Source organism: Alnus glutinosa, chromosome 10, assembly GCF_958979055.1.
Source record: "Alnus glutinosa chromosome 10, dhAlnGlut1.1, whole genome shotgun sequence".
Classification (NCBI taxonomy): domain Eukaryota; kingdom Viridiplantae; phylum Streptophyta; class Magnoliopsida; order Fagales; family Betulaceae; genus Alnus; species Alnus glutinosa.
In genome coordinates, this window is record NC_084895.1 from 3,590,917 (window position 1) to 3,614,403 (window position 23,487).

General features: G+C 33.8%; 3 protein-coding genes across 5 annotated transcripts; all 3 read right to left on the minus strand.

The window, feature by feature from the left end:
• Positions 1–6,715: 6,715 nt before the first annotated feature.
• Positions 6,716–7,117, minus strand: LOC133879880 (sm-like protein LSM1B). Its single transcript, XM_062318684.1, has one exon. The coding sequence runs from the start codon at positions 7,115–7,117 to the stop codon at positions 6,716–6,718; it is 402 nt and encodes a 133-aa protein (XP_062174668.1).
• Positions 7,118–10,415: 3,298 nt separating this feature from the next.
• LOC133879378 (fasciclin-like arabinogalactan protein 16) lies at positions 10,416–15,109 on the minus strand. Of its 2 annotated transcripts, none has more exons than XM_062317919.1 (3): positions 13,617–15,109; positions 11,017–11,155; positions 10,416–10,712 (listed from the first exon to the last, which is right to left on the minus strand). In XM_062317919.1, exons 1-2 carry the CDS (start codon positions 14,902–14,904, stop codon positions 11,073–11,075), a joined length of 1,371 nt encoding a protein of 456 aa, XP_062173903.1. In that variant the 5' UTR covers positions 14,905–15,109; the 3' UTR covers positions 10,416–10,712; positions 11,017–11,072. The 2 variants fall into 2 exon arrangements, with proteins under 2 accessions (XP_062173903.1, XP_062173904.1); XM_062317920.1 differs by having other exon boundaries at positions 10,416–10,715.
• A 3,765-nt stretch (positions 15,110–18,874) lies between these two features.
• On the minus strand, positions 18,875–21,616 carry LOC133880612 (uncharacterized). 2 transcript variants are annotated; one of them, XM_062319596.1, is made up of 3 exons: positions 21,443–21,616; positions 19,679–20,329; positions 18,875–19,471 (listed from the first exon to the last, which is right to left on the minus strand). In XM_062319596.1, the coding sequence occupies exons 1-3, from the start codon at positions 21,519–21,521 to the stop codon at positions 19,110–19,112; spliced, it is 1,092 nt and encodes a 363-aa protein (XP_062175580.1). In that variant the 5' UTR covers positions 21,522–21,616; the 3' UTR covers positions 18,875–19,109. The 2 variants fall into 2 exon arrangements, with proteins under 2 accessions (XP_062175580.1, XP_062175579.1); XM_062319595.1 differs by having other exon boundaries at positions 18,875–20,329; positions 21,443–21,614.
• Positions 21,617–23,487: the final 1,871 nt, after the last annotated feature.

Below are 23,487 nucleotides of genomic sequence, written 5' to 3' on the forward strand. Positions count from 1 at the left end.
CGTCGAAGATGAACGAGACCTAGATTGGGCTTGCGATGTAAGGACTAAACCCAACAACGTATACGACGTTGGTTATGGTGAAGGGCATCATGATGCATGTGCCAACTACCACAAGTGTAAACCGCTCCTATTGACCAGTAATAATGACCATGATCCGATGACTTCAACCACGTTCGACCTGACGTAGATCCGATCCAAGCGTATGTGATTCTATTAAAATTGGAAATTATATAGTTCACATTAATTAATTGGTTTCCTGTTATTTATTTCTACATTGATTGGTTATTGTTAACTAATTATTACATCATTTGTAAATGGTATAAAATACTAATTTGTGCATTGGATTAATTGTAACGCCCCGCTTTTACAAAAAGCGTAAGTGAAATTTTTTTGATTTCCACGTGACATTACTAACTCATCAGAGTTATAAATTAGCAGCGGAATATAATTTTTCTTTAACAATGACACATCAGAGCTGACTAGATAATCTCAATATATAAAAATAATAACCTTTTGTTCTGATATAATAATTACATCCAAAATAATAACATATGTGCCAAATGCGGCACTTAATAAATACATAATTATTGTCTTCTCCAACATGACAAATATTTCATATTAAAATAATTATTCCAATAGTCTTGACCTTTGATCCACCCTGCAAAAACTCGCATGAGATTGCAGTTATCACCACAATCTCATGCTGTGGTCAAGTGAGTCAATAGTCTTTGACCACATTGAAATACTGCATTATTTAAAAGTACACTAAGCAATCAGATGATGACAGATATAGAAATACATGCACAACCTTGTATACTTCTTACTTTAACCCTAATTGAACCTATGTTCCATCAATTTGAAGCCTATGCTTTGCTTATTATGAGCCTATGCTCCGTTAGATTGAAGCCTATGCTTCTTTCATTATGAGCCTATGCTCAATGCTTACTAATAGAAGCCTATGCTTCATTAAATCTCTCAGGGGCCTATGCTCCTTCTGGTGGCCTATGCTCACCCGCTTTGTTATTAATCCTTGAACCTTTGGTCTATCCGTCGGTCTTATCAGTGAATTAATGCATTGGTACCTAAAGTTCGGTTTACCCGCTGGTCTAGTCAATTATTTGACGCCTTGATTTGTAAACCTCAGTTCATCCGTTGGTCTCCTCAATCACTGACGCCTTGGTACCTAAACCTCCAGTCTTTTTACTAACCCATTTATAACTCAAATTATGCAAACATCATATACATAATTCCAACCAAAGCATGTTAAACATATAAAATGTCAAACCATATGCATACAATTAAATAAAGCAGACTTCAACACATAATCAAAAACCACAACACGTATCATCCTCGGTGAGTAAGAAATACTCACAGCAATTCTTCTGGCTTTAAGAAATGTTTACAGATATAATCACTGCAATATAATTTAATACAAACAATAGTAAATTAGCATAATTCACTAAATATACATTTTAATCCTATTTAAATATTATCTCCTATTTTCGCTTGAACATTACCACGACATATAAAATTAATTAATTATAATGCCACATATTTCATGTGAGCATTATAACATTATTTATAGATAATGACCAAAACACCAATTTTAGTTAAAATGGCATTATAAAAGCTTTAATATTAAAAATCATATATATTTATTTTTATATCAAATAAACATAAAAACCTTATTTTATTCTTATAAAATCCGGACAAAATAACAGCACTAGTATTAATAACGCCTAAAATACTTTAAAATATTTTAAAACAATTGGGCGGCGTAACGATGTTTTTATAAAAATATTTATTTATTAATTAAATACTCCGCTTGAACCTGATTTAAAACCAACATTAAAATATTAGATACTTAAGATAATAAGAACCGTAAAATCACATAACATTAAAACAAGACTAATAAATCAAAGTCTTTCCAAATATCTCAAAATACAATTTTGAGATATTAAAGAGTCCCTTTATTCCATTACTTAGACAAAAAGTAGTGATAGATTTATATATCATCTAGCCTAATTTTCCTTATAAGTGACAAGAGAGTAATTAAGAAAAGACAAAAGAATAAAGAGGGAAAAGAGAAAGAGATGGGTCCACGTATAATGTAGAGAGTTCCAGTTCCTACCTTCATTTATTTCTATTTCTCTTCTTGCTACTTTTTATCTTTTTCTAGAAGCTTTCTCCACCTTTAGTTTCTTATCTTTTTCACTTCCTCTTGTTTCTTTCTTGTTGCTGGCCGTGTGATGAGGGAGAGGGCTGGAGAGGATTTTTCCTCTGTTACGAAGCAGAGAGGGACAGCAAGAGAGAGCAGTTTCGGCAAGGGAAATTCTGCATCTCTTTGCGGCAATAGAAAAACGGATGAAAGAAGAAAGAAAAGAGGAGAAGGGTGCGAATTGAAAGGTGGGATGTACCTATATTTATGGTGAAATGGGTGGCTAGGATGACTTGGATCAAAACTGATCCAAGAGCTGCAAATCAAACTTGGGCAGCAAGCTTAGAGATGAGATATTATTCGGAAATCTTTGACGTGGTAGAAGCTGGATATGAAAATCATATATATATAATGATTACTTTAGATAAGAATCAAAAGGAGAGGAGAAGAACGTGGAAAGGGAGCTGCACCTGGCCTTGGCGAATTTTGGACGGTCGGATGCATTTTGGGATTGAGTGATCAAGAGTTAGGAAGATGGCAGGTGGTAGATGAACTGGGCGATGACTCATGAACATGCTAAAAAATCTGATATCTCTAACCAACTATTAGTTGGCTTTTACTTGGTTTCTAACTATTGCCTTGATTCTCTTTCTAATTAAACTGGGCAGTATCAACGTGTAAGGAGAATGGGCTGGGCTGGGCTAACATGGGCTTGGCTGAGTTTTTATAGAAATTGAAATGGGCCCACAAAATACATAATTGAATTTTCGTCTTATTCAGAGGTATAATTTTTCGCGGGTGTTTTCGGGTACTAAATGGAGTCCAAAAATTATGAAGAGGACTTCGAGATTAGCGTTCTGGCTTTTGAATCGACCAAAACGGAGTTTGTTTGACCCAATTTCCAATATTCCAAAGTTTAAGGTCCGTTTGAACTTTTATTAAACTCAAACTATAAATGCTCCTTAATAAATGAATATTTATTTTCATAAATATTCATATATATTCTTTTACGTCATTATTAGATCATAAATCATATTTTAAGATATTTTATTCAATATCTTAAAATACGGGGTATTACATTAATAAATATATATCTCATTGTCAAACATGTGAGTCATTCATATACTGTGGTGCATATAGTTGATATATAATGTATAAATGCGTGATGTATTTCTCATGGTACAATGAGTTATAAGGAAAAATCCACAACACATAGGATCCCACGCTAGCTCAAGCAGTCTAGGGGCCAGGGGTTGGGATCCGGCGACCCTACGCACACAGAGGCAGGGTACAGACTAGTACTCCCGGCCGGGTGATCACTTGGGGTACCAGTATCAGCATCAATCGTTCGAGCTAGATGATAATACATTTGATCTTCTACCTCCTCTGCCGCCGACAATTAGCTAATTAGGGGTGTGTTCCCTCGGTCACGTGGCGTTGCTATTCAACTATGGCATATCGGGTACTAATGACAGCGAGACACAGCCTCTGGACGATAGCGAGACACAAGCTCCGGAGGGCCTGCGTGATGAACAACTCGAGGATGAGCTTGCTACACAGGTGCTACGTGAAAACCAAATCCGGACGATAGGTAAGTATATATTTTTATAAATTTAAAGGATATATATACGTATTTATGTTTTGTAGTTAATATTCAATTCGAAATAATTAACATTGGTATCTATTAATGTGTTAGGTACTAAATCGGATGGCAACACTTGTTTCAAAGTGCTAGCCATAACAGACCTGCACAAGGGTTGGGAGATCCCAACAGGGCAGAGGGTTGTGATGGAGTATAATCTAGGCTGGCAACCCATAGGACTTAACACCAATAAATTTAGACGGCAGACCGGGAAGCTAATAAGGAGCGGGACCTATGTGCATTTACGAGACAACTAGGCACATGTATTGACTCATACGAAGGAGGATATATGGGAAGCCCTGATGGTATGTTTAAAATTAGAAGTCATATGAAACTTCTGTAACATATTGTTAGTATATACAACGTATTGTGTGTGTGTGTGTGTGTGTATACATATATGCGCATATTATTTCTCTTTTTTTTTTCTTTTTCTTTTTTTTTTTCTATTTATCAACTTTTAACTTGTGTAGGTGGACTTGCGATTTAGAAAAAGTAAAATGGCATGCATTCTGGAATATGGCCTTAAAGCTCAAGAATTGGAGATACACAGCAAAAAAAGACATAGGCATTCGGCGGGGCGATACTCCTGAGATGGTACGAGCAAGAGTAGGGGAAGGAAAACTCTCCAACTACCACCCCCAACAACTTGGATTCGTTGTTGGATAAATGGTGTGACGAGGAATATCAGGTTAATTAGTCATGAGTTATATTACTATTTTGTATAGTTTCATTAATTTCATTTGGGTGTGTTAGTGTTCACATATTAAGAATGTTAATTGTGTAGGAGTATGCTGCCCGTATGAAGCAATTACAAGCATTCAACAATACTCCCCATTGCTCGGGGACCAAGAGTTATGCGAGGTTGACAAACGAAGATGTGCACCAATTTATCTTGTACATATAGATGTAAACATTATATATATATATATATATATATATATAACATGTGGTAATGTCTTATTCTTTCGGCATACTGTCAAGGATGGCACTCTTACGTGAGCAAAATTGTACATAGAAATTCACACGAGGAAGGATGAAAGCTATCCAAATGACATAGTAAAGGAGAGATGTGTATGCTACTTATCTTTCATATATTGTTTTACTTATGTGTGTGATAACTTCTTTACGATGCACATTTGTTTAACGCGTCAATATTTAATACAACATGCAAGGGAGGATGGAAGAGCTAATACCAATCGATCGACCCTGCCAAATCGTCAAGCGTGATACAAGGAACAGTACGTTGGACACCAGATGACGCGTATACCTGGCCAAGTGCTTGGCAATAAGCCTAAGTACGCTGGCAAGGTTCAACAAGTTGGGTTGAATATTCTACCTATGCGGGGGTCCATACGCTCATACCATATGCCCTCACAATCACGATCACAGAATCAAGGGCATGCCAGCTTCTCCTGAGAATATATATCGAGTGCGATCGAGAGAGCACTCGAGAGTGAGCGAGCTGAGCGCAAGAGAGCAATCCAGGTTGAGCGGACAAAGCGCAATAGAGCACTAGAGGCTGAGCGGGCACGACACAAGGCAGCGATGGATGAGGTGTTGGCGGCACAATCTCAGATTATGTCTCGTTTTAGCCAAATGGAGTCAATGTGGTGCCAGTTAGTATCCGTGCCCATGCTCTTTGATAATACCGCAACGCTAGGCAAAAATTCCACACCTCATGTGAATGTGAAATTGTCTATTGGTAGCGGATCAAGTAATAATTAATGACTTTTTTTTTCTTGGTATGATGACGTTTGTTTAAATTCACATGTTGCTCAATGCTTAGAACTTGATATGATTCGATCATATTGTTTGCTAAGTGTATTTGTTGTATTATTCGCAGCTGATGTAGAACATGCTGTGCAGTCACCCGATCATGAAAATCTCACTGATGACTGATATTTTGTGACATTTAGGGTTTATTTTAGTTGGCAAATACGTACTTTTATTTTTTGTTCTTGTTTGGTAATCTGTATATAGATTGTGTTTTGTAATCTGTATAATTTGTCCGTATCTATGACAGAGATTGATTGTATGTTTGTTGAAACTTATGTTTTGATTTTTGAATAGTTGTGATTGTTGATTATCGATAAAAATGTAAATTGTTGTGATTGTGTTGATGGATTGATGGAAATGAAATAAATTAGGGTTTAGGATTTAGGGTTTAGGGTTTGAGATTAAGGTTTAAGATGGATTGATCCTAAACCGCAAAAAAATTAAAAACATATATTTGGGATTGCAAATTTTTTTCTAAAAAAAAAAATAAATAAATAAAAAATTGCACTAATTAGCGACGTGTCATAATGACACGTCACTGAAGTTAGTGGCGTGTCTAAAAGACAGACACGCCACTAAGTTCCAATTACTGACCCGTTCGTTAGTGACCTTGTAGACAGGTCACTAATAACACGTCACTGGTGTTTAGTGGCCTTTTAAATATCCTAACATGTCGCTAAAAGTTAGTCACAAAAAACAACATGAATTTTTGTAGTGTGAAGATCCTACATCTAAACCAATCTTCACAATCTTCAAACCGGCCAATCCAAAATCCCTCTCAAATTGTAATTACAATCAAGAAAACAAATACTTCATTGAAATTCTAACATCTATATATGATAAGGAAAATGATTACAAAAAGAAACAAATGCATAAAAAAAGAAACACATGCACGTACGTAACATATATGATCATCAAGATCGAACTCCACGAAGTACTAATCCAAATCCAGGAATCCCAGTACACTTTTTCTTATGGAAAAAGCTTCCAAGCTTGAAATTCTAACATCAATCATGCATTAGCCAAACAACCTAACAAGGAAAATGAACAAAGAAAGAAAAAGAAAAAGAAACACATGCATGAATGCATGTACGTGCGTAACATGATCATGATATCATCAAGATAAACTCCATGAAGAACTAATCCAAATCAAGGATTCCTAGTCCTATTTTTCTTTTAAGATCTTCAGCCTCCCTCTCATCTTTCCGTGCCCTTTTGATTTCTGCCATTGAAACACGAGTCATAAGCTGAAGACTTAGACGCTCCTCCTCCATCCCCAGCTCGCCAGTTAAAATAACTTCTTCTCCACGGACCACGAACACACCCAAAGGGATGTCACAGTAAAGATGACCCACAACAACTCTCTCGAAGGCACCCTGAAGAACAGCGTTGGAGTGATGATCAAAAGAACGAAGTATGCCCATGAAGCTTCGGCCATCGCGGAGCAGCAGAAGAACTTTCTTGTGAAGATAGCTGTCGAGAGAAATATTAGAGAGGCCGCGGTAGACGTGTGTCCGCCGTGCCCCTGGCCAACTCGACATTGATGAGTTCGATCAACACTACTTTTCTTTTCTCTTAATTAAAAATCACTGAGAATTTCTAGTTGAACTGATCAACCCAACTCAGATTTCTCTCTTTTATATAATTAGAGTCTTCCAAAGCCACAAAAACCGTTACTTGAACTGCCTAACAAGAAAAATAACTAACTTTTTTATACGTAAAATTAACCCCATGAACCTGATCGATCGAGAACGATTAAAGCACTCAGATCCAGTTAACCAAAGAGATTCAGGAGGGAATTAGGTGACAAAAGGTAAGGGAACAGATGAGAAATTCCGATAAAGTCATGTAGTTTAAAAGGATTTTTTTATTTTTTTATTTTTTTTTTTGGTTTAAAGTATAATATTTAGGGTAGGATTGTAGAGACATACATACAGTTATTAACCATTTTCAACCGCTAACCATGTAAGCGTATAGGTGGACGATTGACAAAAACCACCAATCGCCTATGGCGGTGCGATTAATAGTGGTAGGATAGCAGAAGTGGTTAATAACTACTAACTATCTACTCTTATAAATATATATATATATATATATATATATATATATATATATATATATATATATATTAGAGTCTTATTTTAAAATTTATGTAAAAAAAAAAGCACAAAACAGTAGCAAAACTATTTAAAACTGACCCTAAAAAGAGGCCGGCCCAAAATATCAAAATAAGAAACAAAGAAAAGGCTCATATTTGACAGACAGTTATTGCGGTGCAATTTGGACATAAATAACCACTAACTGACATTGCCTATACAACCCTAATTTTGGGTGCAAATTAAAGGTAGAAGAAAGGAAAAAAAATATAAAAAAGCCCATGAACTAACATTTGAGTTTAAAATAATTCCCTGAATTTTCAAGTGTGTTAAAGTGATCCATCAAACTACCAAAGTGTGCCAAAAATGTCCATTTTGTCAAAATATTCCTATAATGCCCTTGCCACGTGTCATATATTCCATTAACAGATAACAAAAAAGGTATTTTCTTTTCAAGAGAGATATTTCGAATTCTTTTATACTTGCATGTTTTGGCTTGATTATATGTAAATAGAGAGATCATAGGTTTTTCATAGTTTTCTTATAGATTATCAAAGATTTTCAAAGTAGAAACAAACTTTGAGTCAAAAGTGTCAAGCTTTCAAAGAAAACTTACATTTGTTTTAAATCTTGATCTACCAACTATTTTTATAGATTGAATAAGTTAGATTGAAGTATAGAATGAAAATCCTCCCTATCCCTAAAATTTTCAGCCAACCATGAGAATGGGCTTGATCTGATTTGGCCACCCTATTTTTTCTCAACCCATTAGCAAAAAAGCCCATTGTCTCGAAAATCTTAGGAGATGTCCCTTTAAGTTTTGGGTCGGCCTATTAGATCCCAAAATACCCCACGCTGCCCAATCTGGAAAATTCTAAAATTTTAACCAGATTCTTTGAAACGGGACCCGATGCAAAAATGGGTATAAATTTTAAGGGCCTTAAAGCCTAATTTTTGGGACAAAAAGCCGGTACATTAGTTTTTTTTTTTTTTTTTTTTTTTATATAATTTCATAAAAGGATATCGAACTATACGCCGTTTTGAGATAAAGATACTGAACTGTCAAACGTCTCAAACTAATGTATTCAAGTTTCCAAACGTCTCACTTAAGAGTATTCCGTTATGATTTGCTTTTAAATCTTGTCAAAATTCCTAAAATACTCCTATGTTTATTTTTTAAAAAAAAATTATAAAAATTTTCAAAAATTCAAGCATGGGTATTTTTGTAAATTTCGTTAAATTTTGACTAACATCTAAATCCTAACATTTTTTTTTTCTAAAATAAAGGAAGGGTATTTTGATGATTTTGGCAGGATTTAATAGTAAATCCTAGTAGAATACCCTTAAGTGAGATGTTTGAAAACTTGGATACACTAGTTTGAGACGTTTAATAGTTCAGTACCCTTATCTCAAAACAGCGTATAGTTCAATACTTTTTCTTTTTTTTTAATCTCGCCTTAAGAATTTATTTTATGGTTAAATACTTTTACCCCCTTCAAACTATCGCTGCCACTATATGGTGGCCACGCACTAGATCCGGCGGCCACCAGCCCACCACGTTACGGTGGCCTGGCGTCCTCCGCCAGGGTTGTCAGATCACCACCATGGTAGTGGCACCGTGGTGCATCACTTTTTAAATTATTATTTTTACTTTATAAAAAGTAATTCTTAATTTTTAACTTTTATAAAACTCTTCCAAAATTTTATCAAACCTATTTTCAACTCTCTCAAACGTACCCACCAAACAGTCCTCAAGTTCCTACCTAAAAGATCAGGTCCAAGACCTTTACAGAATTACAGGCTAATTGAGAAGGCATTGCCAATTAAGGAAACTGGAGGCAAGGTGGATGCTGTTGTGATTGGAACCTTTTTAGGTTTAATTTTGGCAAAGCTTAAACGACATAGAAATGAATCACCACAGTTTGTGTTCCCCTCATGAAACTAACATGATATTTTACGACTATTTTACAATATTGATGCAAGTTAAAATTAATTTATAAATTTTTCTTTTAATAATGACTGATTAAAAATTAGTTGAGACTGTCATAATATCATTATAATATAAAAAGTTAGAAGGTAGTTTGAGATGGTAAGGTGTAATTTATTCAAATTATTATAAGATTATTAGCTTGTATAATAACAAAAATAGATTTCACAAATTGATTGGACAAAAATATATAAAGATATGGCAATGCCAATTTTTTTTTTTTTAAATATATATATATATAAAGTAATTTTAAAAATATATTTATGGCACATTAAATTACAAATGCATGCGTCATATAGCAACACTTTTTTCGAATGAATTTTGAATAAAGTGCTGCTCTCAAGCATTAGAATGGAATATAACGTTGAACCCTTTCCTAACTCATTTTAAAATATAAAATGCAAGACCTATCTTATTGCAACTTAAATTGGATTGAGATTCTATCTTATTAGACTGTTAGAATTTTACAGAAATTCAAATAATTTAAAAGAGGCTAATGTTATCTTATTGCCCCACAACTTTTCTCTCTTATGCCATTCAAATTTCTATAAAATTTAAGCTGCAGGAATCCTCGTCCGCTAGTATAACAGAACTCGAATCTTTTACACTTCGGTCTCAATGAGTTGTTGTGCCGTCAGCTCTTAATTTTTTTTAATAATAAATAATTCAAAAATTGATAAACATTATCAAATCAACCAAATGAATGCGAGATGAATGTGTTGTAAGTAGCATTTCTCTAACAAAATCATCCTCCACTAGAATAAGATAAACTTCATTAATAAATAAGAAACCCCACTTTGTAGACTTTCTTTGGTCCATCCAAATACACAATTAATTACCCACCCACCTTCTTAAATTCCCCACCTCACCAACCAGAAGTAGACAAAATAGGCACCACCATTTTGTACATACACAAATCAAATACAAAAATCATATAGAATTCCGGCAACACATATTAAATAATACACAACCACACCTAAAGCATTGCTTAGAAACTTCCCTCTTCATGATCATTCTTGGCTGCAGACTTGATCCTTTGTGAAATCCGGAAACCTACTGTGTAAACAAGCAATTAACATCTCATATAGTTTTAATAGTAGATTAATACTAAATACTCAACTCTCGTCTCATTGGACTGATGTAACAGCAACCCTTGGATCAACCTCCATTAAAAAATGAAAAAAATTAAAGGGCTACATCAATCCAATAAGATGAGAGTTAAGTATCTAAATTACCCTTTTTAACAGTGATTGATACAAGAAATTTGGTCATTAACGACCAAACTTTCTGCAATGACTTTTGCTAGTCGTCGTCGCTGATAGTCTTCGCTAATGTTAAAATTGAGATTAAATTTTACCTTTTTCTTCTTTTAATATTTAAGTTTCTTCTTGACGTATAGGATCTTGGAGTTTCTCATTTTCTTGACTGGCACGTGATGAAATGAGAATCTTGTCCAAAGGCCCCAAGCATCCGACATGCTACTTCGAGCAACTTTCCTGTGAATAACATGATCGATAATGAATATATATATATATATATATATATATATATATAAATCGAAAGCAACTTATTAACTTCTTTTGGTTGATCATGAAAGCAACTCTCCACCGATGAATAAGTGCTTAAAAATAATCACATAAATTAATTAATCATCATCAGGCCCAACAGTATGTGAGATCGATCGATAATGTATAATTAAAAATTAGAAGCATTTAATTCATGGAATATGTGAGATCGGATGCAACTCTGACAGCCAGAAACGCCAAGGCAGGAGATTATAGAGGAAGATCTTGTTATGTATATAATTAATATATGATAGACTGATTTGTACATTTTTTTTTTTATTTAATCAATTTCCCGATAATAAACAATATCATAATTAATAAGGAAGACAAAACAAATTAATCATGCTGAAAAAATATTTATAAAAAAATATTTTAATCATGCAAGATGGTAATGTGTATATATATATATATATATATATATATATACGTAAAGACATGCATGCTGTTGTTAGTGGCTTTAATTGGACTGGGACTCTGGGAGTTAATCAAGATTCCAAAAACATATTCTAATCTTATTATAGCTAGTTGGGCTCATAATAAGTAATTAATTCAAAATTTAAGTAATTTATAATAATTACTTCATCCCATCCTATCAAAAAACAGTAATAGTGTGAACCTCCACAATGACAAATCATAGAGAGAGAGAGAGAGAGAGAGAGAGAGAGAGAGAGCTTAATGTACTAATTAATCAAAATTGGATTTTCAAATTTGACTTTTTTCATGCATATATATAATTTGTTTGAGAATCAAGAAGAGCATAAATCTATTTCACCTTCAACATTTTCAATCTGGAGCTTCTAATTAAGTATACTGATTAGCATTAGGATCATTTGTAATTATTTGTTTAAATGTGATTGTAAAAGACTATTTATATGGCTCATATGACCGGATAAGTGGTTGGACAGTCCAATTTTTATTTAGTTGGATGGATCTCATAAGTGGCCTTTCATAATTATCTGTTTAAATTTTAACAAATAATTGTAAAAAATCATGATCCGCCTGTTTGAAGGTCAACATAATGTGAGGGAAAAATTTTAAGAAGGTCATGATTAAGGAAATTAAGCTTCCATCAGAAGATATTTAGGACGTCCAACTACACTTCTTTAGTTGCCACAACTTTTGGAGAAAAAGTAGCCACAACTTTGATTTCTTTTTCTTCGGTAAGCTGGTGTGACTAAAAAATGCAGGCATAATAATAAGAAAGAGAAATAAAGGTGGAAGAAAGAGCTATTTAGATGGTGTTTTTTTATTATTATTTATTTAAAAATGTGTCTTGAAGTGAAAATAGTTCAAATGATTGGCGTTTGGAGTTGCCGTTTAATTTTTTGTTCTGAAAACAAAAAAAAAAGAACAAAAAAAAGAGAGAGAATAAAAAGCGGTAACAAATATTGCTAAAATAAAAGTGTTATTACGGTATTACAATTTTTATTATAAATTTTTTATAAATTAATTTGACAGTTCACGTGACACTTGTCACATTAATACTAAATAATTAAATTTGATAATATGTCACGTATCCTGCCACATCACTTTATAAATTCACGTAATATTTACTAAATCAATTACTGACCATTAAATTTGTCTCGTCCTATAGGAAACCAAATTGAGCTCAACGATTGGCAGGGCCAACCCATGCATTACATCTCTACCTCCTGACCCCAGTGGCATCTAATTGAAAGAAATTAAGTTGTCAATTTTTTTTTATTTTTTATTTTTTAAGTTTATTTGTACATAACATTTTCGATCTCTTGATTGAAACATCGGATTCTTTGTATTATGTACTTTTAATAGAAACCAGAAGCAGACAGCTATGCCCTATGGCCAACTCTGACCCACCGACACAAACATACAGCACAACTACACAAAGTATGTGTGTTTATTAATGATATTGTTGCTTTTTTAAAAAAACTAAAAAAAAAAAAAAAAAAAAAAAATCTCTTTTCAAGTTAAAAATAATAATAAATAAATCAAATTACAAAACACCTTTCAAAATATAAAAACAATTTTGACACTTATATTACATTAGAATACTTTTTCAAATAAAAAATACCATTCAAAATGCATTTGCAGCGTGCAAATGCCCTGTCCCATTTATTGTCTTCTCTCTACTATTCATTCAACTTCACGTAGTTAAAATTAAATTTTTTAATAATATATATATATATGGTATTACATTATTTAAATTTTTTAAATAAAATCATTCAACTTCACTTCTCCTATTCTAATTAATAATTATTCCTTAATCAAAATAATAATTATTATTATTCCAAAATTTTAAATGTATGGGTGTTGTTTATTATCTTAATTATTCCGATTTACGTTATTTTCCTACTTATGAAAAAAAAAAAAAATAAATAAATAAGAAAAAAAGGAGCAAAATTTGTGGACATACCTCTCCTGGGTTTGGCTACAACCTTAACACGCGAAACAGTTATGGTATCCTCTGCTTTGTTCTCCTGAACCGGAAACAGAACTCCATCAATCCCCTGCACCGAAATCCTCCCGTCCGTGTAAATATCGGGATCGAACAAGTACGCCGACCCCTCGCCCTGCCCGAACTTCACCGACCCATCGGCCTCCTGAGCCACCACCTGCTGCGGCAATTGAAGCGTATCGTACTTCACCTTCCCGAACCGCCGAACCGCGTTGTACATGCTCTCCTCCGTCTGATATTCCGGTACGATATGATAATACAGTATCTGCTCCGGCGCGCCCGGTTCGCTCAGCCGGTCCGTTGTCAGCTTAGCCATCGCCTCGTCGTTCGGAGCCAAAACTGTCAGCACGTAGCCTTCCGATACGAGCCTTCCCATTTCGGTGGCCAGCCCCGTGAGGTTCACCAACATATCGGCTATTTCGTTGTACCCACCGTACTGTAAAAGCGTGTCGATAAAGTCTTTGACTTGCCTCATACCGTTGAAGTGGTGGTGAGGCCCGCCGGGTCCCGGAGCTGGCGCCGGAGCCAAGGAAGGACCCGGTGCCATCGCGTAGTATATCGGAAGAACCGGGGCCGAACCGGGTTTCCCCGGCGGTGTCGGTTTCCTCAACCGGTTCGTTCTGGGGTCGATTTCCGGGGCTCCCTCTGGTTTGACGGCCGAGATTTCCCGGAGGCTCCGGCGATTGTTGAAGTCTTGCTGTACGGATTCGGGGATTATGAACCGTTCGATCCCGTGGATGACCCCATCCGGACGGTTGACGGCGTGCGGGTGAGTCATCCTCACCGAACTGACAAACTTCTCGCCCAAAGCCTGGCTTATTGTCAGCTCGAGTCGGTTGTGAGCGAGAGAGTCACGAAGTGTCGGCCACGCGTCGAGGGAAACGCGTTTGGGGACAATGTGGGAGAGCAGGAGGGTCTGTAATGACCGGAGGTTTCTGGGCTCGAGGAGGAAGAGCTTGAACTCGCGGTCCAGCGCGTGGTTGACGGGTGCGAAGACGGTGACGTTGCGGCGGCTGACCAAGTCCTCCAGGGTTTGCAACAAGGCGGCCTTCTCGACGAGCTCGGCGAGCTCCGTGTAGTGGGACTCGAGGAGGGCGACGAGGACCGAGTTGGAGTTGATTTGGGCGGAGTGGGTTGGGTTCTGATCATCGGGAAATGCATGAACAATATTACTGGGTTTGAGAGAAGCTGTGAGGAAGAAGAAGAAGAGGAGGAGGAGGAAGAAGAGGTTGGGAGAGAAAACCATGGTTTAGTGAGTAATGAATAGGTTGGTGGTGTTTTGGAGGGAAAACGAATATATATATATATATATATATATAGAAGTATAACTCTTCACAGCTTTATTGGCTTCAAAGCCCAGTCTTTCTTTTCCCAATCTGGCAAGCTGTGTCTGGTTCGGCAGTGGGGTACTGTTGGGGGGCTTGTGCTTTTTGGTTGATACAATTACAAACGGTTGGCGAATCTGACAGATATGGGATTCAGTAAAGTAAACTATGATTTGGTCATTTGGTGGCGGGTAAAACGTGGGAGTTAATTGGGAGTCAAGTTTTTTGTTTTTAAAGATGGAAAACAAAATACATCAAAAGAAATATACATACCCCTGATGGAGTCAGCTTAATTTATTTATCTTTTTTTATTCTTTTTTTTTTTTTTATAAAGTCAGCTTAATTTATTAGATGGGTGATGTGTGACTATTTAAAAAAAAATGTTGAAGCTTTTATTATAATTTTCTTTATAGGAAAAACTTCAAATTACTCTTGAATTTCATTATTTCTTATGTTCCATTTATTTTGGCGTAAAATAATTTTTAAAAAGTAATTTTGACATTTTGCGATGTTTGGTAGGGGCAAAAATAATGGTTAACAGAAACCATTTTCAGTTTGACCGTAAAAGCTTCTTTAATTTTTTAAAAACGATTTACAATTTTAATCATTTTCCAAAATTAAACTCTTTGTTCTTGCACGCACATTTGATATCCGATTGTCGAAAAAACTTCAAATTACTCTTGAATTTCATTACTTCTTATGTTCCGTTTGTTTTGGCGTAAAATGATTTTTTAAAAATAATTTTGACATTTTGCGGTGTTTGGTATGGACAAAAATAATGGTCAACAGAAACCATTTTCAGTTTGACCGTAAAAGCTTCTTTAATTTTTTAAAAACGATTTACAGTTTTAATCATTTTTCAAAATTAAACTCTTTGTTCTTGCACGCACATTTGATATCCGATTGTCGGAATTCAACAATTGTCAGTCATCGGAATCCAGCCGGCGCCACAGTCCGGCAACATCTGATCGCCGAAATCCTGCGACATCCGGCCATCGCTGTCGGGTGCCGACGGACCAGATTCCGACCGGATTTGGCCAAAATAGCCGCAGTCTAACCGGATCTAAACAGATTCGGCCAAAATGGTCGGGATCCCACTAGGGTATTTTGGGTTGTAACAAAAACTATTAAAGAAAAAAAAAAAAGAAAAAAAAACTTTACATCTAGCTAGTCATTTTTTGGAAAAAAGTATATATAGTACTCCTTCAATGTCCTCCCAAACTACTAATTGGTCCAATTATGCAATCTCCCTCCTAAACTACCAAAACAATGTTAGTCCCCCTCAAAGCCAACAAAAAGACAAAATTGACCTTAAAAAAATTTCAATAAGACAAAAATATCATTATAAATTCGAAAATAAAATAAAAACAAAAAATAAAATTAATTTTTTTAAAAAATAAAAATAAAATTAAACTTAAAAACAATAAAAATAAAAATAAATGATAGCCTTGGTTTTTCATTTGTTTTCCTTTTTTTTTCAATCAGTTTTTAGAAAGAAAAAAAAATTAATTGCCTAAGTTTTTTCTCCTTTTTTTTTTTTTTTTTTTTTTTTATTTTACTTGATTTTTTTTTTATATAGTTTTAGTTTTTTGTTATAATTTTAAAATGTTTTTTTAAATTTTATGAAGGATATTTTTGTTATTGAGAAACATTGACATTGTTTTGACAGCTTAGGGGTGATATTGACATAATTGATAGTTTGAATGTGACATTGACAATGAAATAATAGTTTGATAGGAGTATGCGTACATTCCCCCCATTTTTGTTAAGAATTTAACTAGTAAATACGGTCCTTAGCAAATTTTTTGACATTACAGCTCAACAATGCATTAAAAAAATACTAATAAATATTCAATATGACTCTCTCCTTTTTGAAATTAGTGAAAATATTTTAAAATCTCTTATTAGAGAAGTTGAATTGAGATTAATAAATAAAATATTTTAAAATCTATAATTTTTAAAACATTATTAACAAGAAAGTCCATTAACAATTTATTAAAATTGAAATATATTAAATTTATAATTTTAAACAAAAAAAAAAAATCAGATCTGAGATGCATAAGGTATAGCTTATTAAATAGTAATTTTCTTAATGTAGGAATTCCGTATTAAAAGTATTAAAATGAAAAAAAAAAAAAAAAAAAAAAAAAAAAAAAAAAAAGTATTAAAGAATGGCGTAGACGAAAACGTGGAGACAAATATATATTTGTGTGGGGGTGAGAAGGACATTGCTGGGGCTTCAAGCATCTCAAAGGACAATTCCTTTGGCATTTTTGCAAGCTTTATCTGAAAAAGTGATTATGTAATTATTGTTTGTAAAGCCTTTGCTCTGAATCCTTATCCAAATAAAATATTTTTTTTAAAAAAAAGAAAAAAAAAAAAAAAAAAAAAAAAAAAAAAAAAAAAAGAAAAAAAAGAGGGCCGTCCCGCTTTAATTTTTGAAAAAAAAAAATTATATTTAACCGTTAAGTTTCAAGAATATGATCATTAGGTTTTGCACAAATTTTAAATAGGCCGGCCACTCTGTCAATTTTTTTTTTTCTTCTCAAAATTAATAGTTTTGCATATTTTATAAGTGTTTCAATTGACATATTAGCGTCCATATCAGTACCAGATACAAATGACATGTCTCATTAAGCGACAAGTCATTAATAAAAATAAAATAAAAAAAAAGACTCAACTCTAGAAACAAAAATCATTTTTTTCATCATCCTAATATTCTAAATTGGTAACATTAGAGGAAAAACCGTTTACTTTGATTCTCACATAGACATTTACATTTTAGTAGGTGCTGACATGAACTCTAGTATGTCAAATAAAACACATGTGACAAATGAAAAACTGTTAGTTTTGACAGTAAAGTAATAGACGGATCAATTTGAAACATGAACAAAACCTAAGGACCTTATTTTTTAAATTGAAAACTTAAAGACTAAATCCAAATCAAATGAAAACTTAAGAACTAAATATAATTTTTCCCTCAATTTTTTTTGTTATTTGTAACAGTTTAAGTGACATTTATCACGTTAGTTGCTAATTAATAAAATTGACAAGTGAGAACAATACTAGGGTTGTCAATTTTTAACATGATTCGCGAATCTGATACAAACACGACACAAAATTATAGGGTTATGGTTTAAGCTAAACGAGCTGATGGGTTGACAGATTGACCCGTTTACTGACACGATTATAAACGAGTTGACCCACCAATCTGTTTACTTGGTTTTTTTTTTTTTTTTTTAAAGCAGAAGTTACTAAAAAAAAAAAATTCTCTTAGAAAAAAGTAAATAGAATTTTATTTTGTGTCTTTGTGTTAAACTAATTTTATTAAAAACTCAAAGAGATATACAAAATAAAGCATCGACTAAATCAAGAAAAAGAAAAGAGAGCACTAATTTTCTTCTTTGTAAAAAATTAAATAAATAAAAAGAGGAGGAGGTGGGAAAGGTCTTCTGATGGGTCTTCTATGGCAACATTATCGGACCTTGGACGATCCAACTAAAAGCCCACTGGGCCTTACAAGTCTTGTTTTAGCAGCCGTTTGTGAAGGTTGCCATAGGAGCCCATTCTATTTTTTATTTACTTGCTATTGTGCAAGGTCGTTTCTTAAAACTGTCTTTTATTTTCTATTTCAAAATAAAAACATCAACAAACTACCAAAAAAACCAAACATAAATACACTTAAAACTGTTTTTGTCTTTATGTCACATTACAATAATTTTTCAAATAAAAAAACAAGAAACATCCCAAAATACACATTAACAAACATACTCAATATAATGATACAATAGAAATTAACAGAGAATATAGAAAGAGTAACAAGCATGATAACAAGAACAACTGTATAAATTATCATAATAATTTGCATGTAGCTAGTCGACAAGCAACATAAATGACAAATAAAGTAAGCTTTTTATTTTTATTAATGAATAAACAATCCAACTTCTGAAAGAGTAATGTTATTTAGTACAAAAAGTAAGCTTTTTATTTAGTATACTACCATACAATGGCAGTAAAATTAAGATTTTTATTACCACGTCAACTCAATTATATGACAATCATATAATAATCTACGAAATAACATTATTCTTTTAACAATCCAACCAACACGCTATTAGGGAAAAGCTTACGCTCTTTTTCCTCGAAAAGTTGGCTGGATCCAAATTGGGAGCGACATTGATTCTGGAGAAGACAGAAACTTTGACACACAATGCCACTGAAAGCTTCCATCTCTCAAGTGAAAGATGCCCATGTCACAAGGAGTAGAAGGGCGGACATCTGCTGGGTGAGCATAACCAGGCACCCAGTGATCAACGAAGTATATGGAATTCGGATGGCATCCAAGGATGTCTGAAGCCGGCACATAGGTGGAAGTACTGTCATCCAAGAACAAGGCTCCGTCAGCAAGAACATTGAGCTCCTTCGTTTCAACCCACTTTTTCTTCCCATTCAAAACTAGTAGCTTGAAAACCTTGAACTCTTTTGTCACTGCACGCGGTGGCAATTCATCATTAACAGTATCTAAAATCCTTACGAACTTCAGTATATCCCCACCAGCTGATTCCACAATATAATTCTTCTCCAGAGAAGAGGCAGTGAAATTGCAGTTAGGTGAAACCATGTTCAACTTGGGACAATGCTGACTAATATCAAGAGTTTGCACTGAACCAAACATGTAGAGAGTATAAAACAAACCTTTGGAATAAATAACATCGGTAACAGGACCGCTTTCAATGTAAGTCCACCCTTTATCACCTGGCCTAATGAAAGCCAATTCATCAGGAGCAAGTCCATCGATGTAGATGACCATGACTGTATAATCATCAGGAGCCACAATAGGGTCAGCTGACAATATAACCTTATGAATATGAAGGCCGTTTCTATGTAAAACAGGTGGGAGGTAAATAATTCCATCAAAGCAAAATGGATTTGATAGGGTAATGACAAAATTCTTATCCACTGTAATCAACCATCCATGTGAAGAACCAAACCATCTCTTACTACCACGGGGCAAGAATGATTTTAACTCGTATGTCTTGTTTTGGCTGACACAATGTATGCCAATTGTAGTTTCTCCTTTAGACGGATGGGTGTGAGTTAAAAATAGTAGTGGAGGTTGATGGAGGGAAAGTTTGAGACGCCTCTCCCCATAGTAGTTCTCTAGGGCAACCGCGTGCCATGGCCGGCAGACAGCACTAAAGCGAACATAGTCTGAAAGTGTTACTAACCTGTCCAAAATCAAAACAAGAAGGTCTTCCGGAAGACATGCCCAATGGGATTCCTTTGAAAATGTAGTATTGTTTCTTCTCCTGATCTTGTTTGTGTTCAATAAGAGACTATGACGACCTAAATACGAGATGGTAAAAAGAGAGATCAAATCTCATGCTTATGCACTGAACAAAATAATCTTACCAAACATATGCACCAAAAGATAAAACATGGAATTTTCAAGTTACACGCAAAATGTATTTATTATGATCCTTAAATCACAAACTCAAAAAAGGGGAAATATATAAGATGGATAATAAGAGCAAAATTTTGAGCTAGAATTATACATATTTAGTGTTAATAACAGTTTAGGCTTAAAATCATGTTACTTTTTTCTTTTTCTTTTTTTCTTTTTTTTTTTGCCATAACTGAAATTTAAAGTTTCAGGATTCTTTTGTTAGCAGATGTCTTTCGGTAATTATCTCTATATTGTTTAAAGTTAAGTAATTTAATAGGATTGGCAATTTTTTACACGACCCACGAACTCGACACGAAATTATAGGGTTAAGATTTATGCTATACGAGTAAACGGGTTGACCCGTTTAGTGACACGTGTATAAACAGGTTGACCCGCCAACCAGCTTATGACCCGTCAACCTATTTATAACACAATTAGTTAAACGGGTTGACCCGCCAATTCAGCAGGTTGACAGTCAACTCGTTTAGCTAATCGTGTCGGATTCAGATCGGCCTAAACGAGCTGATGGATCGATCGGGTCAACCCAAACCCGATACGATAACCCGTTTTGCTGACCCTTAGATGAGTTAGCTCTGGGACTTCTGTTTGTGCTATAAACAGATAGACTAGAATTCAGGAGTTTGAATTCGGACACAAGAAATTAAAGGTGAACAAAAGGAAACAGAGGACTATGTGGATCCTGCTATTATAAACACCACAAGCAAATTAACTTGAGATTATCATACAGAATAACAGTTACGAAATTATACAAAATTAACCCACAAACCCAAACCGTGAGCCAGAGAAGAGAGAGACATGTTATGAAATTAAAAAGATTAAAACACAAAACGAAACAACCAAAAGAAAAAACTGACTGCAATTGAAGAGAATTCAAGAACTCAAGAAGACAATTGGACGATCGTGGAATTGTCTGATATATTTGTGTTTGTGTGTGTGTGTGTGTGTGTGTTTCTTGATGTTATTCTCTAAATCAAAAATAGAAGAAAAATCACCGTTGAAGGAGTTCTTCCGGTGTCTTTTTGGTCTCTCCGTAGTAGTATAAAGCGCAACCTCTTGTAGAGAACCGGCCATGGATGTTTCCCAAGAGATGGAAGAGAGAAGCAAGTCGTGCTTTTGCTCTTCGGCTTTATCCGTCGTCTCTGTTTCGAGGGCTTATGTGGGACGCAAGGGTTTTGTGGAGGTGACGTCGGCTCGTGCAATCCGACCTATGAGAAGAAGCTGATTCGGCCTATGAGTACTAGATTGGCGGGTTGCTCTTGGACCAGTGCCACGTGGAGGGTGTGATGTGTGAAAAGGTGTACGGAGCGGACAATTAATGTTATATACAGCGTTTAATAAAGAAAAAATAAAAAAATCACTCTCGGCCTCACCCAATCTTAAATTTTGAATTATATTTAATTTAATTCACCTACTCAAACATGTTTTCTCAATTTTGTTTTTTCTTTTTTTAAAACTATTAAAACATAATTTCAATTTTTTTTTCCTATACTCACAATTTAAAAAATAATATAAAAAAATCACACACTCAAACGAATATTTTTTTTAATAAATAATAGTTATTCCTCTTTTTTTTTATAATCATCCCTGGTCAGAATTTTTTTAAAAAATCGGGCAAGATGAATTCCATTCTTACTTGCAATTAAGGCCCGATTTGCAATCAGACAAGATAAAAGGTTTTTTTTTTTTTTTTTTTTAAATAAAAAATGTACACATATCTTCTCAATCTATTATTACATTGTTGATGTTTCTTTAAACTACTAAAACAATGTCAATGTCCTCCAATAACAAAAATATCATTTAAAAAATCAAAAATTCTTCAAATGATATTAAAATAAGTAAAAAGAAAGAATTAAAGAAAAAATTGTTTTTTTTTTTAGTTTTAGTTTTTATAAATTTATAAGGATATTTTTTGTCTTATTGCAATTTTTATGTTCATTTTTTTTTCTTTTTTTGAAGAGAACATTGACATCTTTTTAATAATTTAGGATAGACATTAACATAATTAATAATTTAGAAATATATTGACAATAAAATAATAATTTGAGAAAAAAATGTGTAGTTTCTTTTTTTTCTTTTTTTTTTAAAAAAAAATGCGTGATTTTGCATACTTGTTTGTACAAGCAAACAACTAAACCTGTTTTGGCGTAAAAAAAAAAAAAAAAAAAAAAAAAAAAAAAAAAAAAAAAAAAAAATCTGTTTTGGGTCAGAAAGTGTAGAATCACTGAAACTATAAAATTAAGTCTATATTATTGAAAAATATGCATTAAATGAAAATAAGGAATATAAAATTAAGAATGATACAAATTTTTGCATAAAACTGTTATTTTAATTGTGATAAAAAAAAAATTAAAACAAAAATTATTATCTGTTGAGTTGTTATCGATATGACAGTTTGATTTGGCCCTACATTTAAGCTTGTGATCTAATGTTCTATTTCCTCTTTTCCAAGATTTTGTATCATTATAAACTTTGTATTCATGACTTTAAGGTTATTTCAATTGAATGGAACATGCCTGATAAAGCAAAGGCTGCTTGTTCAAATTTTTTTCTCACTTTTTCCTCATATGGTTGGTCATTAAAAAAAAAAAACTTTAATATTCTTTAATTATATTCATCTTCTACTATTGTTGTTGGATTCCAGCTAAACTGGCCGGAATCATGCAGTAATTGCCAAATTCCGGCCAATTTCGCCGAGATATGGTCGTTGGAATCTGGCAACGGTGTCGGACGTCGCCGAATTCTAGCAGTCACCAACGTTGGAATCCAGCAATCGGATATCAAAATTCGGAGACTTTCAATGGTAGATTTGGGTTAACAACAAACTTCAATGCTTGGCGGTAGCGGATTCTCACAAACGTGCCTGCAAAATCCAGAAAATAATTTAAAAAAATCATAAACCGTTTTCTAAAAATTAAGTAGGCTTTTACAGTCAAACTGAAAAATGATTTCCGTTGATCATCATTTTTGGTTACACTACATTGAAAAATATAGAAAATATTTTTTAAAAACTATTTTACACCAAAACAAACAAAGCATA

Bases quoted from the DNA above. Each gene is read 5' to 3' on its own strand.
- LOC133879880 (XM_062318684.1), bottom strand. From the start codon at position 7,117: ATGTCGAGTTGGCCAGGGGCACGGCGGACACACGTCTACCGCGGCCTC.
- LOC133879378 (XM_062317919.1), bottom strand. From the start codon at position 14,904: ATGGTTTTCTCTCCCAACCTCTTCTTCCTCCTCCTCCTCTTCTTCTTC. The intron at 11,156-13,616 runs GTATGTCCACAA...TGTTATTCACAG, and splicing joins TGTAGCCAAACCCAGGAGAG to GAAAGTTGCTCGAAGTAGCA.
- LOC133880612 (XM_062319595.1), bottom strand. From the start codon at position 21,521: ATGGCCGGTTCTCTACAAGAGGTTGCGCTTTATACTACTACGGAGAGA. The intron at 20,330-21,442 runs GTGATTTTTCTT...TCTCGTATTTAG, and splicing joins CCGGAAGAACTCCTTCAACG to GTCGTCATAGTCTCTTATTG.